General features: G+C 33.7%; 2 protein-coding genes, 1 non-coding gene and 1 pseudogene across 3 annotated transcripts; 2 read left to right on the top strand and 2 right to left on the bottom strand.

Moving 5' to 3' along the window:
- Positions 1-128: 128 nt before the first annotated feature.
- On the bottom strand, positions 129-1,073 carry LOC145130551 (uncharacterized). The gene has a single exon (XM_079065330.1). The coding sequence runs from the start codon at positions 1,071-1,073 to the stop codon at positions 129-131; it is 945 nt and encodes a 314-aa protein (XP_078921456.1).
- An 11,185-nt stretch (positions 1,074-12,258) lies between these two features.
- On the top strand, positions 12,259-14,037 carry LOC145134051 (uncharacterized). The gene has a single exon (XM_079068974.1). The coding sequence runs from the start codon at positions 12,640-12,642 to the stop codon at positions 13,714-13,716; it is 1,077 nt and encodes a 358-aa protein (XP_078925100.1). The 5' UTR covers positions 12,259-12,639; the 3' UTR covers positions 13,717-14,037.
- Positions 14,038-14,847: 810 nt separating this feature from the next.
- Positions 14,848-14,919, bottom strand: TRNAD-GUC (transfer RNA aspartic acid (anticodon GUC)). The gene has a single exon. It is a non-coding gene; the product is annotated as a tRNA-Asp (tRNA).
- Positions 14,920-18,802: 3,883 nt separating this feature from the next.
- Positions 18,803-19,139, top strand: LOC145135159 (18S ribosomal RNA; annotated as a pseudogene).
- Positions 19,140-26,355: the final 7,216 nt, after the last annotated feature.

The raw sequence follows: 26,355 nt of genomic DNA, 5'->3' as shown, positions 1-26,355 counted from the left end.
TGTCTTTACAAATTCTATACCAAGTACACAAACTTCTGCACTTGTATATGTATACATGTATAAAACAAAACCATATGAGCAAAATAAACATCTACAGGACCGAAAAACCAGGCTATAATCTTTGATCATCAAGCTCCAACAACAGTGTCATCGGAAGAAGGCAAGTTGATGTAATGATTATTAAACCCATAACCAATCTCAAGCTCCAATTCACCATGGAAAGCCTTGCAGTACATATAGAACACAGTGTTGGCAGCAGTGTTCATAACCAAACACAACATCAGGAAGATGGAACCAAACATCGTAAGCAAGACAAAGCTCAGGGTCTCCCTACGGAACGCACAAAAATATACAGTATATGAAAATGACCACGCCATACCCCCATTACAGATCAAATTATACAATAACAATGACAATGAAACCGATCTCATCCCCTTCACTAAATACCAACTCCTCATCAAAGCTGCAAACCCCCATTTAGATTCTGCAACAACGACCATGAAAACCAAACACCAGTTCATGTGGAAATAGATTATTATACCGATTATTGTCGCGATGGAAAACCACATGAAGTAAATCGAGTTGTAGTCGATTACAAGTATCCCTAGGCTTTTCCCCAGCATAACAATCATTCCAACAAACAGGAGGAAAGTTAGCGAGATCAAAAGTAGAACAAGGTGAGCTATGATGGCGGTGGAAACGAGTGGGAAGAAGATGAAGGTTAAGGATTTAAGGGATGTGAAGAAATTGACCGGCGTACCTATGAAAACATTGTATGTACTGTAGCCAATCGTGCCTATGGCACAGAGAGTGAGGAGATAGACGATTAGGATGTAGAGAAGATGACATGTTACAAGAGTCTGATTATTTGCGAGAGAATTGTGGAAGAGATCGACGGTGAAGAAGCTGCCGGAGAGGTGGAGGTGGAGAGTAGGGGTGATGACGAGAGAGAAGGCGAGAGGGAGGAAGAAGATGTATAAAGCGATGAAGTCGGTGTTGTTAGCTTTCACGATCCTCTTTGTCTCGGAGAGTATGGTGCGAAGGTTCACGGTTTGCACCTGTGTTATTTTCATGGAAGTGGCAGATCACAATGGTGGAAATCAGGAAATGGTGGTGGCGGCGGTGGCAGAGAGAATTATATATGAACCATGATCATTATCGCGTCGTCGGAGTTGCTTTCTTAAGTCAAATGTGGGTCCGTTGTTTGTGGAAAATTAAGTGCATTAAAAAATCAGACTTTTCCACACGTATAAGAAATCGTCTATGTTCATTTATTTTTCTTCCTACAATTAGATGTATAAAATTGGACTTTTCTAGAATTGTACGTGTATTCATTCACATATATAATAAAATTATACTAGGTGTGAAATCTTGTACTACACAGATTAATTAAAAAAATTATATATGAAGATATAAACTTTAAATATTTTTTTTAAAGAAAACATTAAATATCAAAGTGTAAATATTAAGTATTTTTTAAAATAAAATTTCAAAATATATATACAAACAAAATGATGAATAAATAAATAATTCAATTTATATTAATAAAACAAACTACAGAAAAATAATTATATTTTGACCATATAATATTTTTTTTAGTTTCTCAATAAAAAGCAACAAAGTTTGATTATTTTTTTTTATATAAACCATTTTGCCTAAAATGACAATGAACTTTAAAAAAACATGTCAATTTTGAATTATATATATTGAAGGAAACATATTAAAATTTGAAAATATAAGAAAACAAATTAATGACACATTAATTACTTTCTATAACCTAAAAATTAGATAGTTAATTAAGAAAATAAAAAATTAACACAAAATAACAAATGAAAATTAATTTCTAAAAATTAACCACAAAATTACATGTCTCCAAATGCATAAGAAAATGACAAGTGGCAAAAAGTTCTTTATTTATTAGGCTAAGGGGAGTGGTAACACTCTTAACACCTTGTCACATCATTATTTTGAGTGTCACATCATTTTTCTTTCTTAGCAACTAACTCTTAACATTTGGTAGGGAGTGGTGGTGTGTTAAATTAATAGGGTTTATTTTGAAGAAAAAAAGAGAGATAAAAATAACAATAGCTATGAACCAATCATAATCAATCATTACATCTTCTCTCTCTTCTTTCCGCTCGCTATTTGCTTGACGACTAGTTCTTAACACCTCCCTTGGCAAATCCAAAGGAGTGGTGTTTGATATCTTAGCATCTTATTTGGCGAGAGGGATGGCGAGTACACTCCCTCAAGCCTTAGGGAGGATTTTCTATACTTATGTATTTTTACCCCCAAAATTCACTATATAAAATTGGACTTCTCTAAAATCGTACCTATATCTATTCACATGTCCAATAAATTGTCTATTATTATGTAATTTTTTCCCAAAACTCAATAAATAAAATTGAAAATTTCTAATATCGTTCACCTATATTTATTTATGTTCACATTCATGTCATCGTGTGTATAACAAATCGTCTACTCTATGCTTATGTAATTTTTTTCCCAAAACTTCTGTATATCGAATTTGCCAATTTTAGAATGGTACCTATATTCATCTATATCTAATAAATCGTTTCTTTTTATGTATTTTTTCCCACCAAAATTTAATATACGAAAGTGTACATTAAAAAAAAATCATGCCTATATTCACGCACCTATATAATAAATAGTCTATGGATCCATGCTTATGAAAAATAATTTATGAGGTAATGAATTTTAGATTTTGTTTATATTTACTCGTTTTCCTTTTTTGTATACCATTATGTTCATTTATTTATTGTGTTAAAAAAATATCAATATGAACGACTATTGCAGGCCGTGACAAGTCTAAAATAGAAAAAACATGTGGTTCCTAAACTAGTTCATTTGTGCCGGGGGTTCAACCAGAAAAATAATTGCTTCAACATGTATAATCATTAGTGGTGAAATGATTGAGCCCAAATCGGTCATTCCATAATTTATTTATATGTTTGACTAAAATCAACTTAGACTTTGAGTAAGCCGGTCTAAACCAATGCTCTTTATTGTGTGAAAGTGTGAAAGAATAATCATCAATTTACAATGAAACCCCCCCCCCCCCCTACCACTTTCTTTTTGGAGTTGGTGTGAGACTCTTTCATGCCACAAAATATGATGACTTCTATTGTCTATAGTTTATATATTTTTTTCATTCGTTTTTTTTTCCAAACACCATAAGGTAGGCCCTTCAAAATATTTAAGACATGTCCTAAATATTTAATGTAACGCCCGCGTTTCCCGCTAGATAAAGTTATAGTCTATAATCGCTTTGGTCAACCATTGTAATCTTATGTGAATGAATAACAAATGATTATTCATATATTTATATGCTTATGTGTTCTATAGAATATTAAATGTATTTAATAATAAAATATATAAGATTTAAAATATGCGTTGAAGATAAAACATTACTTAGGACAAATAATCTAAACCAATTGTAGTATACGTATAAGGATTCCGGAGATATAAGGAGCGTTCAAATCCGACTTCATACCAAGAAGTTATGCTTCATCGAAATTTCGCGATTTAACCGGTACGACTCTACGTCTCGTAGAAAAGTAGATTTTCGATAAATTACTTTTTAGCCTTATTGATCTAAACAAAAATCGTAGTATTCGTTTAACCGAGAGCGTGCATATAGAGAGTGTAAATCTGACTTCGTGAAAGAAAGTTGTGATTTTTCTAAGATTCGGCTTAGAAGTATTCTGTGAGATGGCGTAAAAGCATTAATCGGACCAAGGTAAGGTGGTATGAGAGGTATATATGGGAATGACGTTTGAGTTTTGCATTTGTTTGTAAATTCATCATCCGACCAACATTTTTCAGATTCAATAGATCCTTCACTGTCATGTTTTTTCACAAAAATCTATTGGTGCTCCTTAATTAACTAAATTATTTTCTAGAACAATAGTAAGAGCCATCATTTTATCTATTTCACTAGGCGAATGCGCGCGCGTTGCGCATAAATACATATATAGTTGAAATCTTTACAAATATATATTTTTTTAAAATATAACAATAACGTTGTTGTTAAATTTGATATAATAATTCATATACTAAATTGATATAATATATTGATTATTTTGAATTGTATGATAATATATACATCTATTATAACTGCATAATCCCAACCGTTTGAATGACTTTTGTCCGCGAGTTACTAATGAATAAAATTAAATATAATATATGGTTTAATGTTATTTATACTTGTTGTTATTGTTAATTAATTTTTTAAAATTTATTTGCTTAACATTTTAATTTCTATTATTATAATTATTTAAAACATCAAATATTGTTTTTTGATTTTAAAGGTAGCAATATAATCATTTATATAGAGTTATTTTTAACTATTGTTATTGTAAGTTATTTAAAGCTACTTATTTGAAAATTTTTAACGATTATAAAAATATTGTTAGGAAGTATTTTAGTTAAATTGAGATTATAATTTAGTTTTTGCATTTAGCACTACAATTTATCACTTTTAATTATTCACAAAATATTCATTGATGTTTTTATGTAGAACTGAAATTTATATTTAAGTTGACACTGTAATGTTATATTTAAATTAACAATTTAAGTATTTTGTCCAAACTGTTCAAAAGTTGTAGCTTTAAACTAATAATGGTTTACATACAACAACATATTAAATCTAATAAATTAACTATAATATGTTAAAAGTTAAAGATATAACTTTATAAGTAGAAGTAAATATATTATTTTAATATTGAAATTTAATTTATTTATGATTAAATTTTAGGTTTGATATTTATTTAACCTTATTAACCAACTTATAATCATTATTAGAAAAACACTATAATTTATTTATTTATAATCACTTCAAATGAATGTGGTGATAGGAAAAATGCTTCCTTTATAATATAACTAGGCGAATGCCCGCGCGTTGCGCAGAAACACCTATATAGTTGAAATCTTTACAAATCAACTATGTTTTTTTTAAATATAACAATACGTTGTTATTAAATTTGATATAATAATTCGTATACTAAATTGATATAATATATTGATTATTTTAAATAATATGATAGTGTATACATCTATTATAACTGCATAATCTCAACTGTTTGAATGATTTCTACTCGCGAGTTACTCATGAATAAAATTAAATATAATATATGGTTTAATGTTATTTATTGTTGTTGTTATTGTTAATTAATTTTTTTAAATTTATTTGCTTAACTTTTTAATTTCTATCATTATAATTATTTAAAACATCAAACATTGTTTTTTGATTTTAAAGGTAACATTATAACCATTTATATAGAGTTATTTTTAAATATTGTTATTGTAAGTTATTTTAAGCTACTTATTTGAAAACTTTTAACGATTATGAAATTATCTATAGGAAATATTTTAGTTAAATTGATATTATAATTTTGTTTTTGCATTTAGCACTACAACTTATCACTTTTAACTATTCACAAAATAATCGTTGGGTTTTTTAAGTGGAACTGAAAATTATATTTAAGTTGACACTCTAATGTTATATTTAAATTAACAATTTAAGTATTTTTTCAACACTGTTCAAAAGTTGTAGCTTTAAACTGATACTGGTTTACATACAACCACATATTAAAATTAATAAATCAACTATAATATGTTAAAAGTTAAAGACATAACTTTATAAATAGAAGTAAAAATATTATTATAATATTGAAATTTAGTTTATTTATGATTACACTTTAGGTTTGATATTTATTTTACCTTATTAACCAACTTCTAATCATTATTAGAAAGACACTACAATTTATCACTTTTAGCTATTTACAAAATATTCTTTGGGTTGTTTAAGTTAAACTAAAATTTATATTTAAGTGGATCCTATAATGTTATATTTAAAATTTATAATTTAAGTATTTTATACAAATTGTTCAAAAGTTGTAGCTTAAAATAATAATGGTTTAAATCCAACAATATATTAAAACTAATAAATTAAGTATAATATATTAAAAGTTAAAAAAACATAACTTTATAAGTAGAAGTAAATATATTCTTTTAATATTGAAATTTTGTTTATATATAATTGCACTTTAGGTTTAATATTTGTTTAATCTTATTAACCAACTTATAATCATTATTAGAAAGAATTGAAAAGTCATGGGAGTTTCAAATGAATGTGGTGAAAGGAAATTCATGCGCATTGCGCATTGAAGATTAAAAATATATTGTTAAAATATTCAAAAATATATGTTTAAAATGGTTATGTAATTGACATTAACTTTGAGATAATATTTTTACACTAATTTATATATATATATATATATATATATATATATATATATATATATATATATATAATCTCAATTATTTTGAACACTAATATTCATTGACATCAACCCACATTTCCTCATTAATAGAATTAAATATAATTATCTATTTAGTATTATTTTTAACAATTATTATTATTGATTAATTATACTTTTACTTATGCGATCATTTTCTAATTTAAATAATGATGTTCATTTAAAATACAATTTATTTATAGCTACATGTAATTTATAATTTGATGTTATTATCATTTAAAATTGTTATTCATTAATTTTAAACCACTTATTATTAATAATAAGTTAAAGAAGACTTTTAAGAAACACTTAATATTATTATTAAAATGTGAAACATACACTAAATTATAAAGTGATAAGATAGACAATTTGCATTTCAAAAGAGACTTGCATTGATAAATGTAACATATCCATGTAATTTGATTTTATTATTTATAATTATTGCTTATTAATTTTAAAATCACTTGTTATTATTAATAAGTGAAAGAAACTTTTCAAAAGCACTTATTATTATAATTAAAATGTTAAACATATACTAAAATATAAAATGATAAGATTGACAATTTGCATTTTAAAAAAGGCTTACATGGATAATATGACATATCCATGATTTTTAATTAATTATTGTTTTGAAGCAACATGAACATACAAGCATGTATACAATAGTTAATTAAATATTATATATATCACATTCCATAACATATGATCGATAACATGAATCTAATCTAATTTACATTAAAATTTCAACCACAACATACAATGATTTTCTTAAAAGAATACTTAAATCAAGAATACATAAAAGAATTAGTATATAACAAACTTACAAATTAAAAACTTCAACATAATATCATGGCTTAAAAAATTATTCAAAGCCCTCAAACCAACACAAAAAACTTTAAACTTGTTTTCTTTGTGAATTTTGTATGTGATTTGTATTTGTGTGTCTACTTAAAAAGCTTGACCTTTTTATAGTAGAGTATCCATTAATTTTTTATTAAATATATTATAGAAGTTATAAAATCTTTGAATTGTTAATCATTATTAAGAGACTTTTGAGTGGTATTCATTAAAATAGGAGGTTTCAAATGCATGAGGTGTTTGCAAATTTTTATGGGGGTTTCAAATGCATGAGGTTCAAGGAAAAATGCTAGCTTTATAAGTATGTATGATATGATATGATGATTACATGTACATTCATCATCATCTTCAATGCCATAATCAACACCATAATCAACATTATGTGGTAAACCATTTTATTTAGTTCTTAGTGGACCATTATATACAATGTTTTCAAGAACAGAAGAAATTATATGTAAACCCACTAAATTGTTGCTTCCTCTTTCACTGGAATGGTTTCTGCTGGATCATATTCTTCCATTTTAGAGGTTTTGATCATTAGTTTATCGCCGCCAACATTTAATTGATTCACCACTATTTTTTCTTGAACATCACCAACCATCACCAAAACACATATACACAACAATGTCTTATTAGCACTAACATTTTTCATATGTCTTACATCATTCTCATAAACTACATCCATAACATACCTATATTCTAGATGTTAGAATTACAACTTAATAATACTATTATCTATATGATCTGTCTTCACTTTAATCAATTTTATCAACCCCACATAATTAATATCTATTGGAATATATATATATATATATATATATATATATATATATATATATATATATATATATATATATATATATATATATGCATGCGCACATTGAAGTATGTAATTAATGACCTAACATATGCGTTTTCTTTATCTACTGTTTTTCCAAGACTCTCCCATACAAACAATACCAAAGAGTTCGTTCATATTTTTTGTAAATCATAGATGAATTTTATTTGAATTTTTTTCAAACGATTTTTTTTAATTCTACCATTTTATATGAGAAAAAAAGTCATAATTACTACCGTACAGATTATGATTTATCATTATTTTTTTGTACTTTTGTATTGAGTCCGTAGTACGAATATATTGATTTCACATATAAGCTTTTGTAGATTCGTTCTTCATTAATGAGTTCGCAGAGAAGCTTCTGTGGATTGGAAAACAAAAATATGAAAATTGGTATATATATATATATATATATATAAAAGTAGGTTAATGCGAAAACATAAATATCTTGCGAAAACACGAAAACATATTTTATCTTATAAAAATCAAACACATGTACTATAAAAAATAAATTTATTAGCACTAAATTAAAGATAATAAGTTTACATTGGATTGTGTTATGATAATATAGATTTAAAAACGTTTTTAATAATTACTTTTTTTTCACGTCCTTAACCATTTTTAAATTCACTTTTTCATAATAAAAATGTCAAAAATCATACTTTGCTAATATGAAACAATTTCTCATCTATTATTTATTATTGATTATCATCATGTATTTCAAAGTTTGGATGAATTATTGTCCAAAATATAATGTTGAGGTGGCACAATCTCATAGATTTTTCTTGTTTTTGCGTTTTCGCAAATTATTTGCTTTTTCGCATGAACCCTCCCCTATATATATATATATATATATATATATATATATATATATATATGAAGCGAGGGATTCATCCATACCATCGGTCAAGTTTGGAAGACCACGACTGATCCTGAAAGGGAATGAACGGAAAAAATAGCATGTCGTATCAATTAAGAGTTTTGAGAATAATTTATTCCGGCTCGGTACAAAACATTCTTTAAATTAGTGAAAGGGAGCAAACCGAAGTCAATTTCAAGTTGGGTCGAATTAATAAATGGATAGGGCCCCGCGGCTTCAATTAATTTCTTTTGGATTATAGGGAAAGAAAAAGCAACTCAAATACATAATTTAATTATATTTAATTTATTAAAAAAAACACTATTTTTAAATTGATTTTTTTATTATTAAGAAAATAATTAACTTGTAACGCTACTATATTACATTCTCCCACATTTTTATTCTTGACATATTACTTCATGAATCTTTACAATATATTCACACCCACATTAAAATTAGTTTTTCGGTGAGTTTACCTGCAACTGAAGTCTTCAGTTCAAAAGAACCAGAGGAAGAACAAAACTATTTAAAAGAGAATAACTGCATGTCTCCTAAATCGATTGTAGGAAATGAAATACATTGTTTAGCGATCGATTAGGAATATGCAATCACCTGATTTTGCTAATCGAATATACAAAATATGAATTGGAAAATAATATGGTCGTGAATAAAGAGATCGATTATAAGAATGAATGTAAATATGTGTTTTATTAATTTAGTTATAATCTAGTTTAAATATAAATTTTTAAAATTTTTAAATATATCAATTATGATTAAATTCAATATTTGGGTATATATATGAGTTTATAGTTTTTATAAGGATATACATGTAATTTAAAGTTTTACAAAGATATAAACGTAATTATTAAAGTTTATAAGGATATAAATAGAGGCAGACACATGATTTCATAGTAGAGGTTGCACGAGAAATTGAAGGCTTGCACAATAGTAGAAAAAAATTCGAAAAACTTCGAAAATTTTTACAATGCGTCTGAAAAAGTCATGGGTTGCAAGGGCCATTGTGTGTCATATACTAAAACCACCACTGGATATAAACAAAATTCCAACTTAAATATATGTGGAGTTCCTAGAGGGCATGCCAAAAATATGAAATTGATGGTTATTTTTGAAAAATAAACCATTTTTGTTAATTTTTAGAAATAAGATAAAAAAATAGTTATATTTGTCAAAATCTATCCTAATAAATGAAAATGATTTTGCCACATGTCTTCTTCTCATTACATTTGACACATGTCATTTTTCTAAGATTTTTTGATTTTATTTTTTCCACTTGTCATTTTCTTATTTTTCATTTTCTTAAAATTTAAAATCCACTTTTTAGTAGGATTAATATATGGTAGATACATTAATTCTATTAATCTTGAGAATAAATATTCTAGCCATTTCTTTTCTTAGTAAGGTTTATATTAGGGGTGTGCACCAAACCACACAAACCGCATAAACCGCCCGCACCGCACCACACCGCACCACATAATACAGTTTAAAACTTTTGCGGTGCGGTTTGCAGTTTGTTATATCGTTAAACCGCACTATGCGGTGCAGTTTGTGGTTTTCAATTACAAAGTTGCGGTTTAAACCGCACCGCATATATATATATATATATATATATATATATATATATATATATAAGAAAGTGTATTTTTTTCATCACTAGGATTAATAAAATAGTAATAATTGTTTGATTACAAGTTCGTAACAGTTAGAATGTTGGTATGGATAAATATGGATATGTTAATTAGCCTTAAATTAGTGAATATAGTCATATAATAGGAATTAGTTAACAAACGTATTACAGAAAGCAACTTGTTTTTGAGTTTTTTGCAAAACATTTCTAGTTTCTAGTTTTATATCTCAAAAGATCAAAAGGTTTTTTAGATTTTTCAAAAGTTATAAAATGTAGCAACTCATCAAACCGTAAAACCGCACTTAAACCGCACAAACCGCCCACAACAAACCGCACCGCATAACGCGGTTTTGAACTTCTACGGTGCGGTTTGCGGTTTCAAAAAAACTCAAACCGCATATGCGGTGCGGTTTGCGGTTTCGACTTTAAACCGCACCAAACCGCACCACGCACACCCCTAGCTTATATATGGTACGTACTTAATCCACATTTAGAGATTAGTATTATGCATTTTTAAATCATGTATTTAGGTAAATGTTTTTTTTATTTCAATATAAATTTATATTTACCTATATATACATATATCTTCCTATATTTTTCTAAATATATTTAAGAAAATACCAAAGTATTTTATCTATATATAATATCTTTTTTTATACGTTATATGACAATTAAGTAGTATATATATTTTATATTTTATACATGTAATATATATAGAAACAATGAATAAAATGTGAACTTACATTTTACTAAACTCAAGTCTAGTAAAATGTGTAATGATTAACAATATTTTTATATAGCTACACATTTAAATTTATAATGTCTCCATTTTAATAATTGAACTTTTAAATTTTGATAACATTTTTTCAACATAATTTTATTTTTGGATTTATTATTGTTTAAAGATAAAAACATAATATAGATTCTAACGAACCTAAAGACAAACACATACATATAAAATTATAGTTAGATAAAAAAAATTCAATGTTATGTCCACCATATCAATATGTCAATGGTTTTTTTATTAGTATACATATAAACTATTTACTTATTATCATTACGTTTGTATTTATTTTGAAAGTTTACTTTAAAAAAATGTTTAATGTTTACACATTAATTTTCAACATCATTCTTTAAAATATATCAATGTTTTTTTATTAGTATATATTGAATTACTTACTTTATTCATTATTATATCATTTTTATTTATGTAAAAATATTATTTTTAAAAATACATAATGTTTAAACTTTATATTAACTTTTATTTTTAATAAATCCGTGTACTATACGGGTCTTACATCTAGTCTACTATAATAAATGGAAATTTATTTTGCCACATGTCAATCTCTCATGTTTTTGACACTTGTCATTTTTTAATAATTTTGAAATAAATAATATCCACATGTAAATTTTTGATTTTTTAAAATTTTTTAAATTAAAAAGTCATATAATATTTATATTTATACTATATGTAAGTATAAATGTAATAAATGTGATACTAAATTGCAATTAATATGTTTTTTTATTTCTTATTTCAAAATTTTATTTTAAAAAATAGTTATTGTTTACATTTTGATATTTAATTTTTTTTAATCAACTCATATAATTCACGGGTTTTACACATAGTTTTTAAATATTAAAAAACATATTAACCATTTTGCAATTTACAAAGTACACACCCTAAAATTTAAAAAAAACCTTGTCACATACCATAAAAATTAAAGTACACATTCCATTACACACGAGAACCTAGGCAAGCCCAAACACACACGAAAGTCAAAGACACCGACGCGCATCTCCTTCCTTCGTTCCCAATCATTCTTCAAATCGACACACATCTCTCTCTTCATGACCTTTCCAATCTCACTCTATCGATCTTCATGAGATACACCCCCTTCTCACGTGATTCCACCTTCTCGTCTTCACAGTTCCCAGATCGGTCCTCACCAAAATCCATCGATAAACACTCCCTCTACACACATATTTATCCACACAGATCATTCCCATCAGGTATGCCACAAAACCCAGATGCAATCAGCTTGATTTAAACCTTCATTACCATGCGATTCATTTTTCTGTGTTGAGTTTTCACAAATTGGGTCTCTTTTTTGGTTCAATCATGGAACCCCCACAAGGACCAAGCCCTAGGCTCAGCACAATCGCAGTACACAAAGAAACCCCAGATCTTCAACCCTTCGAACAAGACTTACCCAACAATGTTACTCGATCAGATCACGTCTTTCAATCAACTAGTGCTTTAGAAATCTTGAGAGAAACAGTAAGGATTCTAAGGTATAATCTCAGTGGGTTCATGGTAATTGGGGCGTTACTAATCTGTCCTGTTTCAGCTGTTCTTTTATCAAATGTCTTAGTCGATCCATCCATCGTCAAAAGACTTGCTATCAGATTCTTGTTAGTTTCAAAATCAAGTGGCCTTCCTCTAAGACCTTTCGTCGAACACTCTTGCCAAAAATTCTCGGAAATGGCCATCTCAACCACAATGTGTTTCCCTTTATACGTCACATTGTTATTGATTTCAAAAGCGGCTGTTGTCTACTCTGTCGATTGCACTTACTCACGAAAAATGTTCGATTCCTCCAAATTCTATCTCATCTTACGGAAGATCTGGAAACGAATCGTCTCCACATACTTGTTAGTATGCACTGTAATAGTCGGCTGCTTAACTTCATTTCTCGTTCTACTCATTGGCGTCAGCAGCTTACTCTCTGTAATCGGATTCTCCCCAAATCTAATCGCCTACTCTGCTATCATATTCGGGTTATTTTTCTCAGTGTTCTTCGCAAACGCCATCATCATTTGCGATCTTTCCATGGTGATTTCAGTATTGGAAGACATTTCAGGGTCTGAAGCGATACTAAGATCTACTGTTCTAATCAGGGGTCAAACTCAAGTTGGATTGATGATATTTCTTGGATCCACAATCGGAATGGCTTTTATTGAGGGATTATTTGAGCATCGTGTGAAAACTTTAAGCTATGGAGATGGGTCTTCGAGGATATGGGAAGGACCACTTTTAGTTATCATGTATAGTTTTGTGGTGCTCATTAATTTTATGATGAGTACTGTTTTCTACTTCAGTTGCAAGTCTTACAGTTTGGAAAATGGTTCAAGTGTAGAATGTCAATCGGTTTTAGAGGCATTGACTGTTTCACCTGTAGGTGGGGTTGATCAATAGTTTATTGGGAGAAAAAAAGTTAGTGAAATGTATGATTAAGGGGAGAATATATAAATGGGGTATTGAATTTATAGCTTTATGAATTGGTTAATGGAGGTGGATGAAGTTGTTAGCATGGAAAAGCTTGGAAATTTATGATCTTTGATGAGAAAATGTCCCTTTTGGGGTGTTTTTGTTTTGGATTAGAGTTAGATACATTGTTTCTTGATTGTTGTGGTATGACAGATGATGCAAATTTACTCATAGTTGTATTGAACTTGATGTACAATCTGTTGTGGAGTTGAGGCCATAAATTAATAGAAAGAAAGATGATTTTTGCTACTTTTTTGAAGAATTTTTGGTTTGTGTTTGATATTGTAATCTAGCATGTATAAGTTAGGATGCTAAAAGTCTTATCCTTGGAATGGTCTCTAATGTGGCATTTTTTATATGAGACTCTGGACGAGGGTATTTTTGTCTTTTGCATAGATGAGATATCGAGAGTAAGTCAATGTCCCTTCTTTTACAATTTTTGTCTTTTTAATATCGGTTTCAGTCCAAACCAGAACCTTTTAGACCATGCTGTATTAAGGAGATTGAGTATGTAGGTATATGTGCTTTGCGTGTATCTTTTAATGCTGCATACACTCAATCAAAGATGCCCGTTATCATTTTCTGACCAATGAGATGTGAATTGTCCAAAATACCCTTCTGGGATTATGAAGGTGAACCCGATACAAAAGTGCTGGACAAAGCAACATAAGATGTTAGTAATTATTATGTCACCCATCTTTCTTTTAACCCGTTAAAAACTTAAATGCACTATTCTTCTATAGTAATTATTATATCCATCTATTATCATAATATATAGTTCAATACATATAGTTATTATTATTTTTTTTTGGATTATTTAAGCTTATAATTCTAGTTACATGATTTCTAAAGAAATAAAGATTTGATATGCACAAACTTAGAGCATCAATAATGGAGTTTTATGCAGACTGGTGTTCATTGTCAATAACGTTTATGGGGGTTTCAAACGAAATTAAAAAAAAAAAAAAAAAAAAAAAAAAAAAGGAAAACTAAGTTTATTTTGGACTGAATCATGAACATCTCTATGTTTTAATTGTCTAATGCGTAGAAATTAAAAAACGCCGTTGCCGGGGATCGAACCCGGGTCACCCGCGTGACAGGCGGGAATACTTACCACTATACTACAACGACTTACTTGTTTAACTTGAATTACAGATATGTCATCATAGTTAGTTGCTTAATTCACTTTGACATTGATCACTTTTGTTTCATTGTATACCTTCATTTCCCTCCTTAATATATACGTTATTTGTAACTCGAAGACTCATATTTTGTAGTGATTAAATATCATAAGGTAAATAATACATATTGTGACTTTTTTTTGTACATGAACAAAGGGAAAGTATATATAGTTAAATAAGGTACACTGATTGTTTTATATCTATTTCTTTAAACTTTAAATAACCAAAACGTGAGTTAAATAACACAATTATTCGGGTTTTCAAGTATTATATTTTGTGAGTAGTGGTGTACTTACCCACCGTACCTATGTTTCTAAGGATAAAGCCAAAGTTCCGTAGCTCATACCCCTTCATAATGAAACAACATGAATATCTCTTGTGATCTTTGGTTGATTACCTTGAGTCTTGAGATATCCTCTCCATCTGGATTTAACTTTTAACTTGAATGTCCACACTATCTTATGAGAAATCATTTTAGGAAACTAATAACAATTCGTGGTGACTCTATATATCATATTGACTTACAACGGGCATATTCATGTGAATCATTAGACCTTATCAACAAAGAAGGATCCGTAATCCTTAGATTGGTGGCATTTGTGGTATTTGAAAAAAGACAACTTAAGACACTTGAGAAATTGTTGGGGTCCACATTACATTAAACAAAATTAAATTAAAATATCACATTACATTAAAAAAAATTACATTAATTAAAATAAAAATAACAATAAAAATAAAAAACCTAAAATTACCAAACATAACTAAAATAAAATACACCATATTCCTATTTTGGGTTCGAACGGACTCTTCATCGCGAGAAAAACTCCAAATCTTCGCCTTCGAGGTCGTCCGCTTTTATTTTCAAGATTTCCATATCGGTTTTTGTTTGAAGCGTCGCTTGTGCCTCTTGAAATGACGTTTGTGCTTCAATCATTTTTTTCCACCCGATTCATTATCTCAGCATTATTCTGTTGAACTTGCACATATCGATCAAATTTGTCTCCAAAATTATCCATAATACTAGATTCCGTAGACGTCGAGCCAATATTTTTTTATTGCTTTACTTCTTCCATCAGGCCGACGAAGTGGTTGTTCATTTTCAAGATCGAGCGGATCATTGTTGATGTCGATGTGTGTTCGCCCGTCCGATTGTCGGGAAGTTGCATCAGGGTTTCTTGAACGCTTTGAACCAGAAGAGGTTTGTGAAGTTCTTTCCGTTTGTTGTATCCACTTTGGAGCGTCTTTCAATTTTAGCCACACTTTCACATACGGAAAAACTATGCAGGTCGACGTTGTTTTTTCAAATTGTACCAAGGTCGCCTTGAAGACATCAAAATCGTTTGACCTGCTTTTGCGTATGTTTTGTAGGTTGTTGTATATTCCTCTAAATTCCGTGCATTTTAGTCGAATATGGCGCCACTTGGAGCTAATTTGATCGGGATTTCAAGATTCACTTCCCGTTAAAGCGTAAAACACGCTTCTAACTTTCTTCCAAAAACAATTGAAGGTTTGATTATCTCCTTCAATTGGGTCTTGGGAAACCGAAACCCACGCCTCTGCTAGCTTTTCTTCTTCCACTTCTGTCCATGTCATCCTTTCTTGGGTAGTAGTGGGTCGCGCCGGTTTTTTTCCTTTCTTCTTTTTTGGTTGTTGTGGTGTTGGCGATGGTTGCGTTTCTGAAATGAAATCCAACCAAGGAGGTGGTTGTGATTGTTACGGTTGTGAAGGTGGTGGTTGTGACGATTGTGGATTAAATAGTTGTTGGAATTGTTGTTGAAAGGCCAGGAAAGGTTGGTATTGTTGTTGGAAAAGTGGTGTTTGTTGGATAAGGGAACCTGTTTGATGTAAATTGAAAAAACCACCTTGAGGTGATTCCATGGACGGAAATTGGCGATGGGTGGTACCTAACGCAAAAACGTTATCAGATTTGCGATTTCTAAAGTTTAGGGGGGGGGGTATTTTGGTTGGGATCCATTTTTGATGGTTGTGAAAATGTTGTGCGTATTTTGTGTATATAGAAAGAAAAGAATGATGTAAGAAGTGAGGGATAAAAGTTTGGTATTTATAGGTAAAATTGTTATGTAAATTTGTTTTTTTTTTAATTAGTTTTTTTCAAAATTCAGCCGTTGGAATGGCTAGTCAAATGGTCAAACAAAGGGAAACCCTCATTGAGCATTGTGACTTGTGGTCCGCATAAAAAACCACCAAGAAATAGAGCAACCATGGCCAGCCGGGGTGGTGTGCATGGTCATGGTTCGTTGCCACCTCAATCACGGACTGGCTCGTGGCTTGTATACCGTATGGTCTAACACCAAAGTCGTTATAGACTCCTGGTTTGAATAGTATTCGTGAATAATATATATATATATATATATATATATATATATATATATATATATATATATATATATATATATTGTTGTTGTTGTTGTTGTTGATATTGTAGGTGAATGTTGAAGATTGGTGTATAAACGATTTATAGATCCAAATATCAATGAAAGCAAAAAATTAATATTTGAAATTTTGTAATCCTAAAAATCATGGATAAAAATAAAATAAACATCTATGCAACAATAAACTGTTTAAATTACTAATCAAAAGTGAAGACTTCATTGTCAAATACAAACAATCTCTATGGTTGATCCAATAGAGCAAACCCGGTAAGCCTCTATCTAATAAACACCACACCGTATTCTTTCTTCCATGACTTAAAGTCGACGATTAGGGAAGGATACTAAGAGAGTAATCGCAACTATGTAGCTTCTATTTTGATATTGAAAATCATATTTTGAGATTGCCAGTGATCATCCTTTTTGTAGTGAATTAGAAAGTTATTTTTATCGGAATTCTAGTTATCTGAATAATGGATCTAATAGTAATAATCCCGACCACATTCATTACATGGATGATACTCAATATACTTGGAATAATCACATTAATAGTTGCATTGACAGTTATCTTCAGTCCCAAATCTGTATTGATAGTTACATTGTATGTGGTAATGAAAATTGTAGTAACAATTACATTTCTAGTTCCATTTGTAGTAAAAGTGGAAATAGTAGTCAAAATGAGGATATTGGAACGAGTGATCAAATTATATCAAAAAGTTCTACTCATATGGGTGTAACTGAACAATACCAGCATTTGTGGGTTTAATGCAAAAATTATTATGGATTAAATTATAAGAAGTTTTTTAAACCAAAGATGCATCTTTGTGAACAATGTGGATATCATTTGAAAATGAGTAGTTTAGATAAAATCAAACATTTGATCGATCCGGGCACATGGGGGCCTATGGATGAAGACATGGTCTCTCTGGATCACATTAAATTTCATTCGGAGGAGGAGCCTAATAAAAATCGTATCGATTCTTATCAAAGAAAGACAGGATTAACCAAGGCTGTTTAAAATAGGCAGTCGGCAACTAAACGGTATTACCGTAGCAATTGGGGTTATGAATTTTCAGTTTATGGGAGGTAGTATGGGATCCATAGTCGGGATATAACTCAGCGGCAGAGTGTAACCTTGACGTGGTGGAAGTCATCAGTTCGAGCCTGATTATCCCTAAACCCAATGTGAGTTTTGATATTTTGATTTGCTACCCTGCCGTGATTGAATGAGAATGGATAAGAGGATCGTGGGATTGACGTGAGGGGGCAGGAATGGCTATATTTCTAAGAGCTAACTTCGGGCGAATATGAAGCACATGGATACAAGTTAGGCCTTGGAATGAAATACAGTTCCGAATCCGCTTTGTCTACGAATAAGGAAGCTATAAGTAATGCAACCATGAATCTCAAGGAGAGTTCAATCATGGCTCAGGATGAACGCTGGCGGCATGCTTAACACATGCAAATCGGATGGGAAATGGTGTTTCTACTGGCGGATGAGTGAGTAACACGTAAGAACCTGCCCTTGGGAGGGGAACAACAGCTGGAAATTGCTGCTAATACCTCGTAGGCTGAGGACAAAAAGGAGGAATCCGACCGAGCAGGGGGGGTTACGTCTGATTAGCTAGTTGGTGAGGTAATAGCTTATCAAGGTGATGATCAGTATCTCGTCTGAGAGAATGATCAGCCACACTAGGACTGAGACACAACCCGGACTCCTACGGGAGGAACCAGTTGGGAATTTTCCGCAATGGGCAAAAGCCTGACACAACAACGCCGCGTAGAGGTAGAAGGCCCACGAGTCATGAACTTCTTTTCCCGGAGAATAAGCAATGACGGTATCTGGGGGATAAGCATTGGCTAGTGGAATTTGTCACACCCCAAAACCGGAACGGCGGAATCGTTCGGGGGTGGAGGATGTCATGTACAGTATCACAACAATGCATAGTAGTAAACAAGCAACAACATCATCCATTGCATTAATAATATAATTTCATACAAGTGTGTTATGTCAAGTTATATAGACACCAAAAAATATGAATCAAAATAAAAGATGAGTCTTGAACGAGCTCCATCTTCTCAAAACCTGGCTCCGGTACCTGTCTACTGGTGACCTGAGAATACAAGTTATTTTGAAAGAGTTTATCAGCTTTAAAGCTGGTGAGATCATAAGTATATTAGTGTCTGTATTTGTATGAAAGTGTTTGTAAGTCTATAATTGTATAAGGTGTAAAAGTTTGTAATTGTTTGAACTCCCCTAGAAAACCCTATGTTTCCTACTAAAAGTAGCCTTCTACCAAGGCATCTAGTATCTGTGTGTGTCTCTTGTAAGAGTGTGTATTTTCCCAAATCTGACTATCATTAACCAAAAATATAGTTTTTACATTATTGTTTATTGTGTGAAGATCACAAAGTGAATGTAATGGGAAAATGAAATAGTACTGTAGTGTTGTATTAAGTAACTACTGCTGTACTAACTACCTTAAACCAATTGTTATTTAAAGTACCATATGATCGGCCTGTACCCTGCTACCGAGTATAGAACGCGACAATGTGATCGGCCTGTACTCATACGCTCCCCACTTAAGGAGATTCTGGATACAAAACGGTCATGACAAGTAGTGCCATGCCCCGTTACGTGGCTCACATAACTGTAGTAATGTTCTAGTATATGTATGTGCTAGCTGTATTGTGTGTTCTCTCCCTGTCTAGCATGTATCTATGTTTTCTCTGTATAATATTGTTTGTTTCTCATCATAGTATTTTCTATCTGTATGTTATGTTCTCTCTGTATAGTATTGACTCATGTATGAACTGACTCTTTGTATGTTTCACTGTTCTAGTAATAGTATTAGTATATCCCTAAACTATACCTATTATGCTTACTAGTAATGTTGTTTGAATGTATGAACATGTGTGCATACCTTTGCTACCCAAAGGTATTGAACTGAATGAAAGAAGGAACTTTTATACCTATATACATATACATAATATATAACTAGGATTCAAACGACCTTCGGACAAATAACCTGAATACCCTAAGTCCACAACCAAACAAGGAACAGGAAGTAAGGTGAGCTATCAGTCTTAAGTCCTTTCAATCCTACTTATATAACTATATCTATATAAGTACACATTTAACAGAATATAAGTACCAAACAAGGAACATGAAGTAAGGTGAGCTAGCATTCCTACTTCATGTTTAAGCCTTAGGAAGTGATTAGGGCACCATTTCACCCCGTTGTGGAGTTTACGGTCCTTGGACCATTTCTCCTTGGGTTTACGGCCGTAAACCCAAATGGTTTATGGTCTTTTTGATGTTTTAAGTCCTAAGCACATCAAGGATGGTATCTAGACTAGTATCCAAGGCTTGGTAAGGGACTAGGGCACACTTTGGCCCCTTCATTAGGGTTTACGGTCCAAGAACATCTTGGACCGTAAACACCTTTGATCTTGTGTTTCCTTATGTTTTCTAGATGATTAAGAAGTGTAGCAAGTCTTATAACACACTAGGGCAAGAGTACTTACTATGTAGAAGCTTGAAAAGGTGTTAGAAGTCCAAGAACACTAGTGTGTGTTCTTGGTGTTCTTGGTGAAACTTGAAGATCTACACATATGGAATGATTTCACGGATGGAATCATGTAAGATCACTAGATTAAGTAAGATATCAACTTTTTAGGGTAAGAAACACTTACAAAGTTGAAGATCAAGAAGGAAAATTGGATGGTACTTGAGAGGATTTGAGTTTTGGATCTTGAAAATGTGAAAAAGTGGTAAATATGACTAAGTGCATATTTATACCCCCTTAGGGTTTACGGCCGTAAACACCTTGTTTAGGCCGTAAACTCCAAACTCTTGGAGTTTTAGGACATTATTGTTGCACAATAAACCCTAGGGCATCCTCTCTCCTGTTATCTCCTGAAGTACTAGGCTTTAGAACACTCAAACTGACTCTACACAGCTCAAAAGTTAGCAGAAACTGTTCTGACTTCTATTGAAGTGAATGGTTGTACAGAATAGAAATTTCGGGTTGTCACATCATCCCCCTGTTAGAAGGAATTTCATCCCGAAATTAGAGTTTAATCAAATAAGTAGTTACTAATAACTAAGTAAAAAGACGAGGATATTTCAGTTTCATCTGATCCTCTCGCTCCCAAGTCAATTCAGGTCCTCGCTTGGCGTTCCAGCGAACCTTCACTATCGGGATACGGCTTTGTTTTGTTTGCTTGACCTCCCGGTTCATGATCTCTAAAGGTTCTTCCACGAAGTTGAGGCTCTCGTTGATCTCGATCTCGTCGAGTGGGATTACAAGAGTCTCGTCGGACAGACACTCTTTCAAGTTTGAGACATGGAAAGTAGAATGTACGTTACTGAGTTCGCGTGGTAAGTTAAGTTTGTAAGCTACAGGGTCGATTCTTGCGAGAATCTCGAAAGGCCCTATGTATCTTGGATTTAGCTTTCCACGCTTTCCAAAGCGTATTAAGCCCTTCCAGGGTGAGACCTTCAATTGAACACGGTCGCCCACCTGGAATTCCAACGGTTTCCTTCGTTTATCAGCGTAGCTTTTCTGTCGGTCTCTAGAGGCTTTCAATCGTTCACGAATCTGAACGATCTTCTCTGTCGTTTCCCGAATGATCTCCGGACCCGTGAGAGTGCTTTCAGGAACTCGTCCTCTAGCTAACTGGGTATCACCCACCTCAGCCCAACACATAGGGGATCTGCACTTTCGGCCATAGAGGGCCTCGAATGGAGCAGCCTTTATGCTCGTGTGATAACTGTTGTTGTAGGAAAATTCGACAAGGGGTAAATGAGTATCCCATGCTTTCCCAAAGTCGATTACACAGGCTCGCAACATATCTTCCAAGGTTTGGATAGTCCTCTCACTCTGTCCGTCGGTCTGTGGATGGTAGGTTGTACTCATGTCCAGCCTAGTTCCTAGGGAACTTTGTAGCGACTGCCAGAACCTTGAAGTGAATCTACTATCTCTGTCCGAGATAATGGATATGGGAACACCGGGCAGTCGTACAATCTCCCGTATGTAAGTTCTTGTAAGCTTCTCCATCTTGTCTGTTTCTTTGATAGGCAGGAAGTGTGCGGACTTGGTCAATCTGTCGACGATGACCCATATGGTATCAAGTCCACCCGTTGTCTTGGGCAACTTGGTTATGAAGTCCATAGTGATCCGCTCCCACTTCCATTCAGGTATATCCGGTTGCTGGAGTAATCCTGACGGTTTCTGGTATTCGACCTTGACCTTGGCGCAAGTAAGGCATTTACTCACAAAGGTAGCAATCTCTGCTTTCATGTTAGGCCACCAGTATAGCTTTTTAAGATCCAGATACATCTTATCTGAACCTGGGTGGATGGAATAACGAGTGTTGTGTGCCTCGGTCATGACCAAGTCTCTGAAACCACCGAGTTTCGGGGTCCAGATCCGATCCATGAGATAATAAGCTCCGCCACCCTTAACCTCAAAGTTCTTATCCATCCCTCTCAGGGATTCACCCGCCACATTTTCAGGTTTCAAAGCGTCGAGCTGAGCCTCCTTAATTTGTGTGGACAAGTGTGAATGGATAGTTATAGTCAAAGATTTGACTTTACGACCAGAATATTCTTTCCGACTTAGGGCGTCAGCTACTACGTTGGCTTTACCTGGATGATAACGAATTTAGCATTTATAGTCACTGAGTAGCTCGACCCACTGTCATTGTCTCATGTTGAGCTCTTTCTGGTCGAATATATGTTGTAGGCTTTTGTGGTCTGTAAAGATAGTGCTTTTTGTACCGTACAAGTAGTGTCTCCAGATCTTCAGAGCAAACACAACTGCTCCTAGCTCAAGATCGTGGGTAGTGTAGTTGACCTCGTGTGTCTTTAGCTGTCTCGAGGCATAGGCGATGACCTTACCTCGTTGCATCAGAACACAGCCGAGCCCTTGATTTGACGCATCGCAATAGACAACGAAGTCTTCTATCCCTTCGGGGAGGGATAGTATTGGCGCGGTGCACAAGGCTCGCTTGAGCGTTTGGAACGCTCTCTCCTGCTTCTCTTCCCAGTCAAAGGCCAAGCCTTTCTGGGTCAGTGTTGTAAGAGGTTTCGCGATGCGGGAGAAGTTCTGAATGAACTTGCGATAGTAGCCAGCGAGGCCTAGAAATTGACGAATTTCTGTAGGCGTCTTTGGTGCTGACCAGCTCTCAATGGCTTTGATTTTGGAAGGGTCCACGTGTATTCCCTCTTTGCTAACCACGTGCCCTAAGAATTCGACTCTTCAGATCCAAAATTCGCATTTCGAGAACTTCGCATAGAGCTTCTCCGAACGTAGTGTTTCTAAGACTAGTCGCAGATGTTGACTATGTTCCTCCTTACTACGAGAGTAGATGAGTATGTCATCGATGAAGACGATGACGAACTGATCCAAGTAAGGACGACACACCCTATTCATTAAATCCATGAATACTGCGGGCGCGTTTGTTAATCCGAACGGCATCACTACGAATTCGTAGTGCCCATAACGAGTTCGGAAGGCTGTCTTCGGAACATCCTCCCCTAGCACTCGTAGTTGGTGATATCCGGATCTTAAGTCGATTTTTGAAAAGAAGTTCGCCCCTTGAAGTTGGTCAAATAAATCGTCAATACGAGGCAGAAGGTAACGATTTTTGACGGTCAGTTTGTTGAGCTCCCTGTAGTCGATGCACATACGAAACGATCCGTCTTTCTTCTTGACGAACAAGACTGGAGCTCCCCAGGATGAGAAGCTTGGTCTTATAAAGCCCTTGCTGAGCAGTTCGTTAAGTTGACAGGATAGTTCTTGCATCTCTGCAGGTGCTAGACGATAGGACGATTTGGCTACGGGGGTAGCCCCTGGAACTAAGTCGATTCTGAACTCGACTTGACGTTGCGGAGGTAATCCTAGGAGTTCTTCTGGAAAGATGTCGGGAAAGTCGCGTACTACTGGAATGTTCTGAATGTTTTTCGTTTCTTGGCTCACATCGACCACATGAGCAAGGAATGCACGACATTCCTTTCGCAAGAATTTCTGAGCTTGAATGCTCGAGATGATACGAAGGTTCGTGCCGGGTTTGTCGCCATAAACTACTAGAGTTTCGCCAGACGGCAAATTAAGGCGAACAACCTTTTCATAACACATGATGTCGGCACGATGAAGACTCAACCAATCCATGCCGATAATGACGTCGAAACTTTTAATTGAGACTGGCATGAGGTCGATCGAAAAAGTATGGCTATCTAGTGTTAGGGTACACCCTATGAATATACTGCTAGTGCTCTCCGTCTTTCCATTAGCCATTTCTACAGTGAACGGTTCTTTAAGTGTTCGTGATTTTTGCTTAAGTAAATGAGCAAATTTTTGGTTCACGAAACTCCTCTCCGCTCCACTATCAAACAGTATGCATGCATAAGAGTTATCGAGGAGAAACGTACCAGTGACCACTGTGGGGTCGGAAACCGCTTCCTCGTGGCCTATGGCCAGAACTCTTCCCACTCTTCCGGCATTCCTTGCCTTAGGACAGTCCCTCTTGTAGTGGCCCACCTCGCCACAACTGTAGCAAGCTTGGCCCACTCCTACGCCGGGGACTTGGTTGAGTGGCCTCGCCGGAGCTTTGCAGAAACGGGCGGTGTGCCCCTTCCTGTTGCAGTTTGAACACTGCATTTCCCGACAGGCTCCTGTGTGGTGGAAGTTGCATTTGTTGCACTTAGGCAAGCTTCCAACGTACTGCTTTACCGGAGCAGCAGCAGTGGCAGGCGCTATCGCAGCATGAACTGCCACGACCCGCTGCTTTTTGGCAGCCTTCTTCTTCTTCTTCTTGTCATCCCGGAGCTTCCGCTTGGAATCAGCGGTTTTGGAAGGTTCCGAGATGGCCAGGGTTGTTGTTGCGGCCGGGGTACGAACCCCATGGTCTATAAGCCGCTGTGCCAATCATTTGGAACTATCGAATGTAGTGGGGTTTGAAGCCAAAACATTTCCCTGGAATGGAGGCACCAGCCCCCATATAAATCTCTCTATATTCTTCCCCTTTGTATGAACCATGTTGGGACAGAGGGCCACCAGTTCACAGAACCTGGCGGTGTAGGAGACTATGTCGGAGCCCTTCATGGTTAGGCTCCACAGTTCCTCCTCTAGTTTTTGGATTTCTCCCCTCGGGCAGTACTCCTCAATCATGAGGTCTCTCAAAGTTTCCCAGCCCATAGCATTAGCCACCACAAGAGATAGTGACTTGACATGGCTATTCCACCATGTAAGGGCTTTGTCTTCAAAGGTGCAAGCAGCGAACTTGACCTTGATCCCTTCTGGACAGGAGCAGATTTCGAAAACCGATTCGGTCTTCTCGAACCATTGCGAGAGGGCAATGACTCCGCCAGTCCCTCTAAATGACTTGGGCTTGCAGTTAGTGAAGTCCTTATAGGAGCACTCTCTCAAGCGCACAGGGGCTTCACGAAGAGTAGATTGAACAGGGGTTCCTCCTCCAGTGGAACCAGATGAATGATATTGAGCCATGGCTGTAGCCACAGCCGCAGCTACAACAGCATTTAATGCTGTCGTATCGATTTGAGGAGCAGGTGGTGTTGCAGTTATCGGAGGATCGCGTCTTGTTGATCGACGTGGAGGCATCTTTTAACTATAAGTTTAGAAAGATGAAGACATTGATAAGAATTTAATAGGAAAATTGATGAGAATGACTCATGGACTAACTCTCCATAGCCCAACAACACAATTGAATAGCACGATTGAAGGATGATCTAGTGCTAGCAGATGATAGCAATTGGATATTGATTTCCATAAGATTAGGTATCTGTCAATAATACTGGTATTACAGATGTAACAAGTTCGGAAAACATAACCTAGAAGTAGGTCTTACATCAACCAAGATGGGAAAATTTTGACAGAACTACGACCTAATCAAGACCTAACAGGTCTAAGATTTACAAAGATAGGAAATTAGACTAGAGTTTTTACACAAACTAGGTTATATCCAAAAGA

This window comes from Lactuca virosa, chromosome 8 (assembly GCF_052849685.1).
Source record: "Lactuca virosa cultivar CGN04683 chromosome 8, Lactuca_virosa_CGN04683_v6, whole genome shotgun sequence".
Lineage (NCBI taxonomy): Eukaryota > Viridiplantae > Streptophyta > Magnoliopsida > Asterales > Asteraceae > Lactuca > Lactuca virosa.
This window is presented reverse-complemented; position numbering and strand designations above follow the sequence as displayed.

Coding starts and splice junctions, on each gene's coding strand:
- LOC145130551 (XM_079065330.1), bottom strand. CDS start 1,073: ATGAAAATAACACAGGTGCAAACCGTGAACCTTCGCACCATACTCTCC.
- LOC145134051 (XM_079068974.1), top strand. CDS start 12,640: ATGGAACCCCCACAAGGACCAAGCCCTAGGCTCAGCACAATCGCAGTA.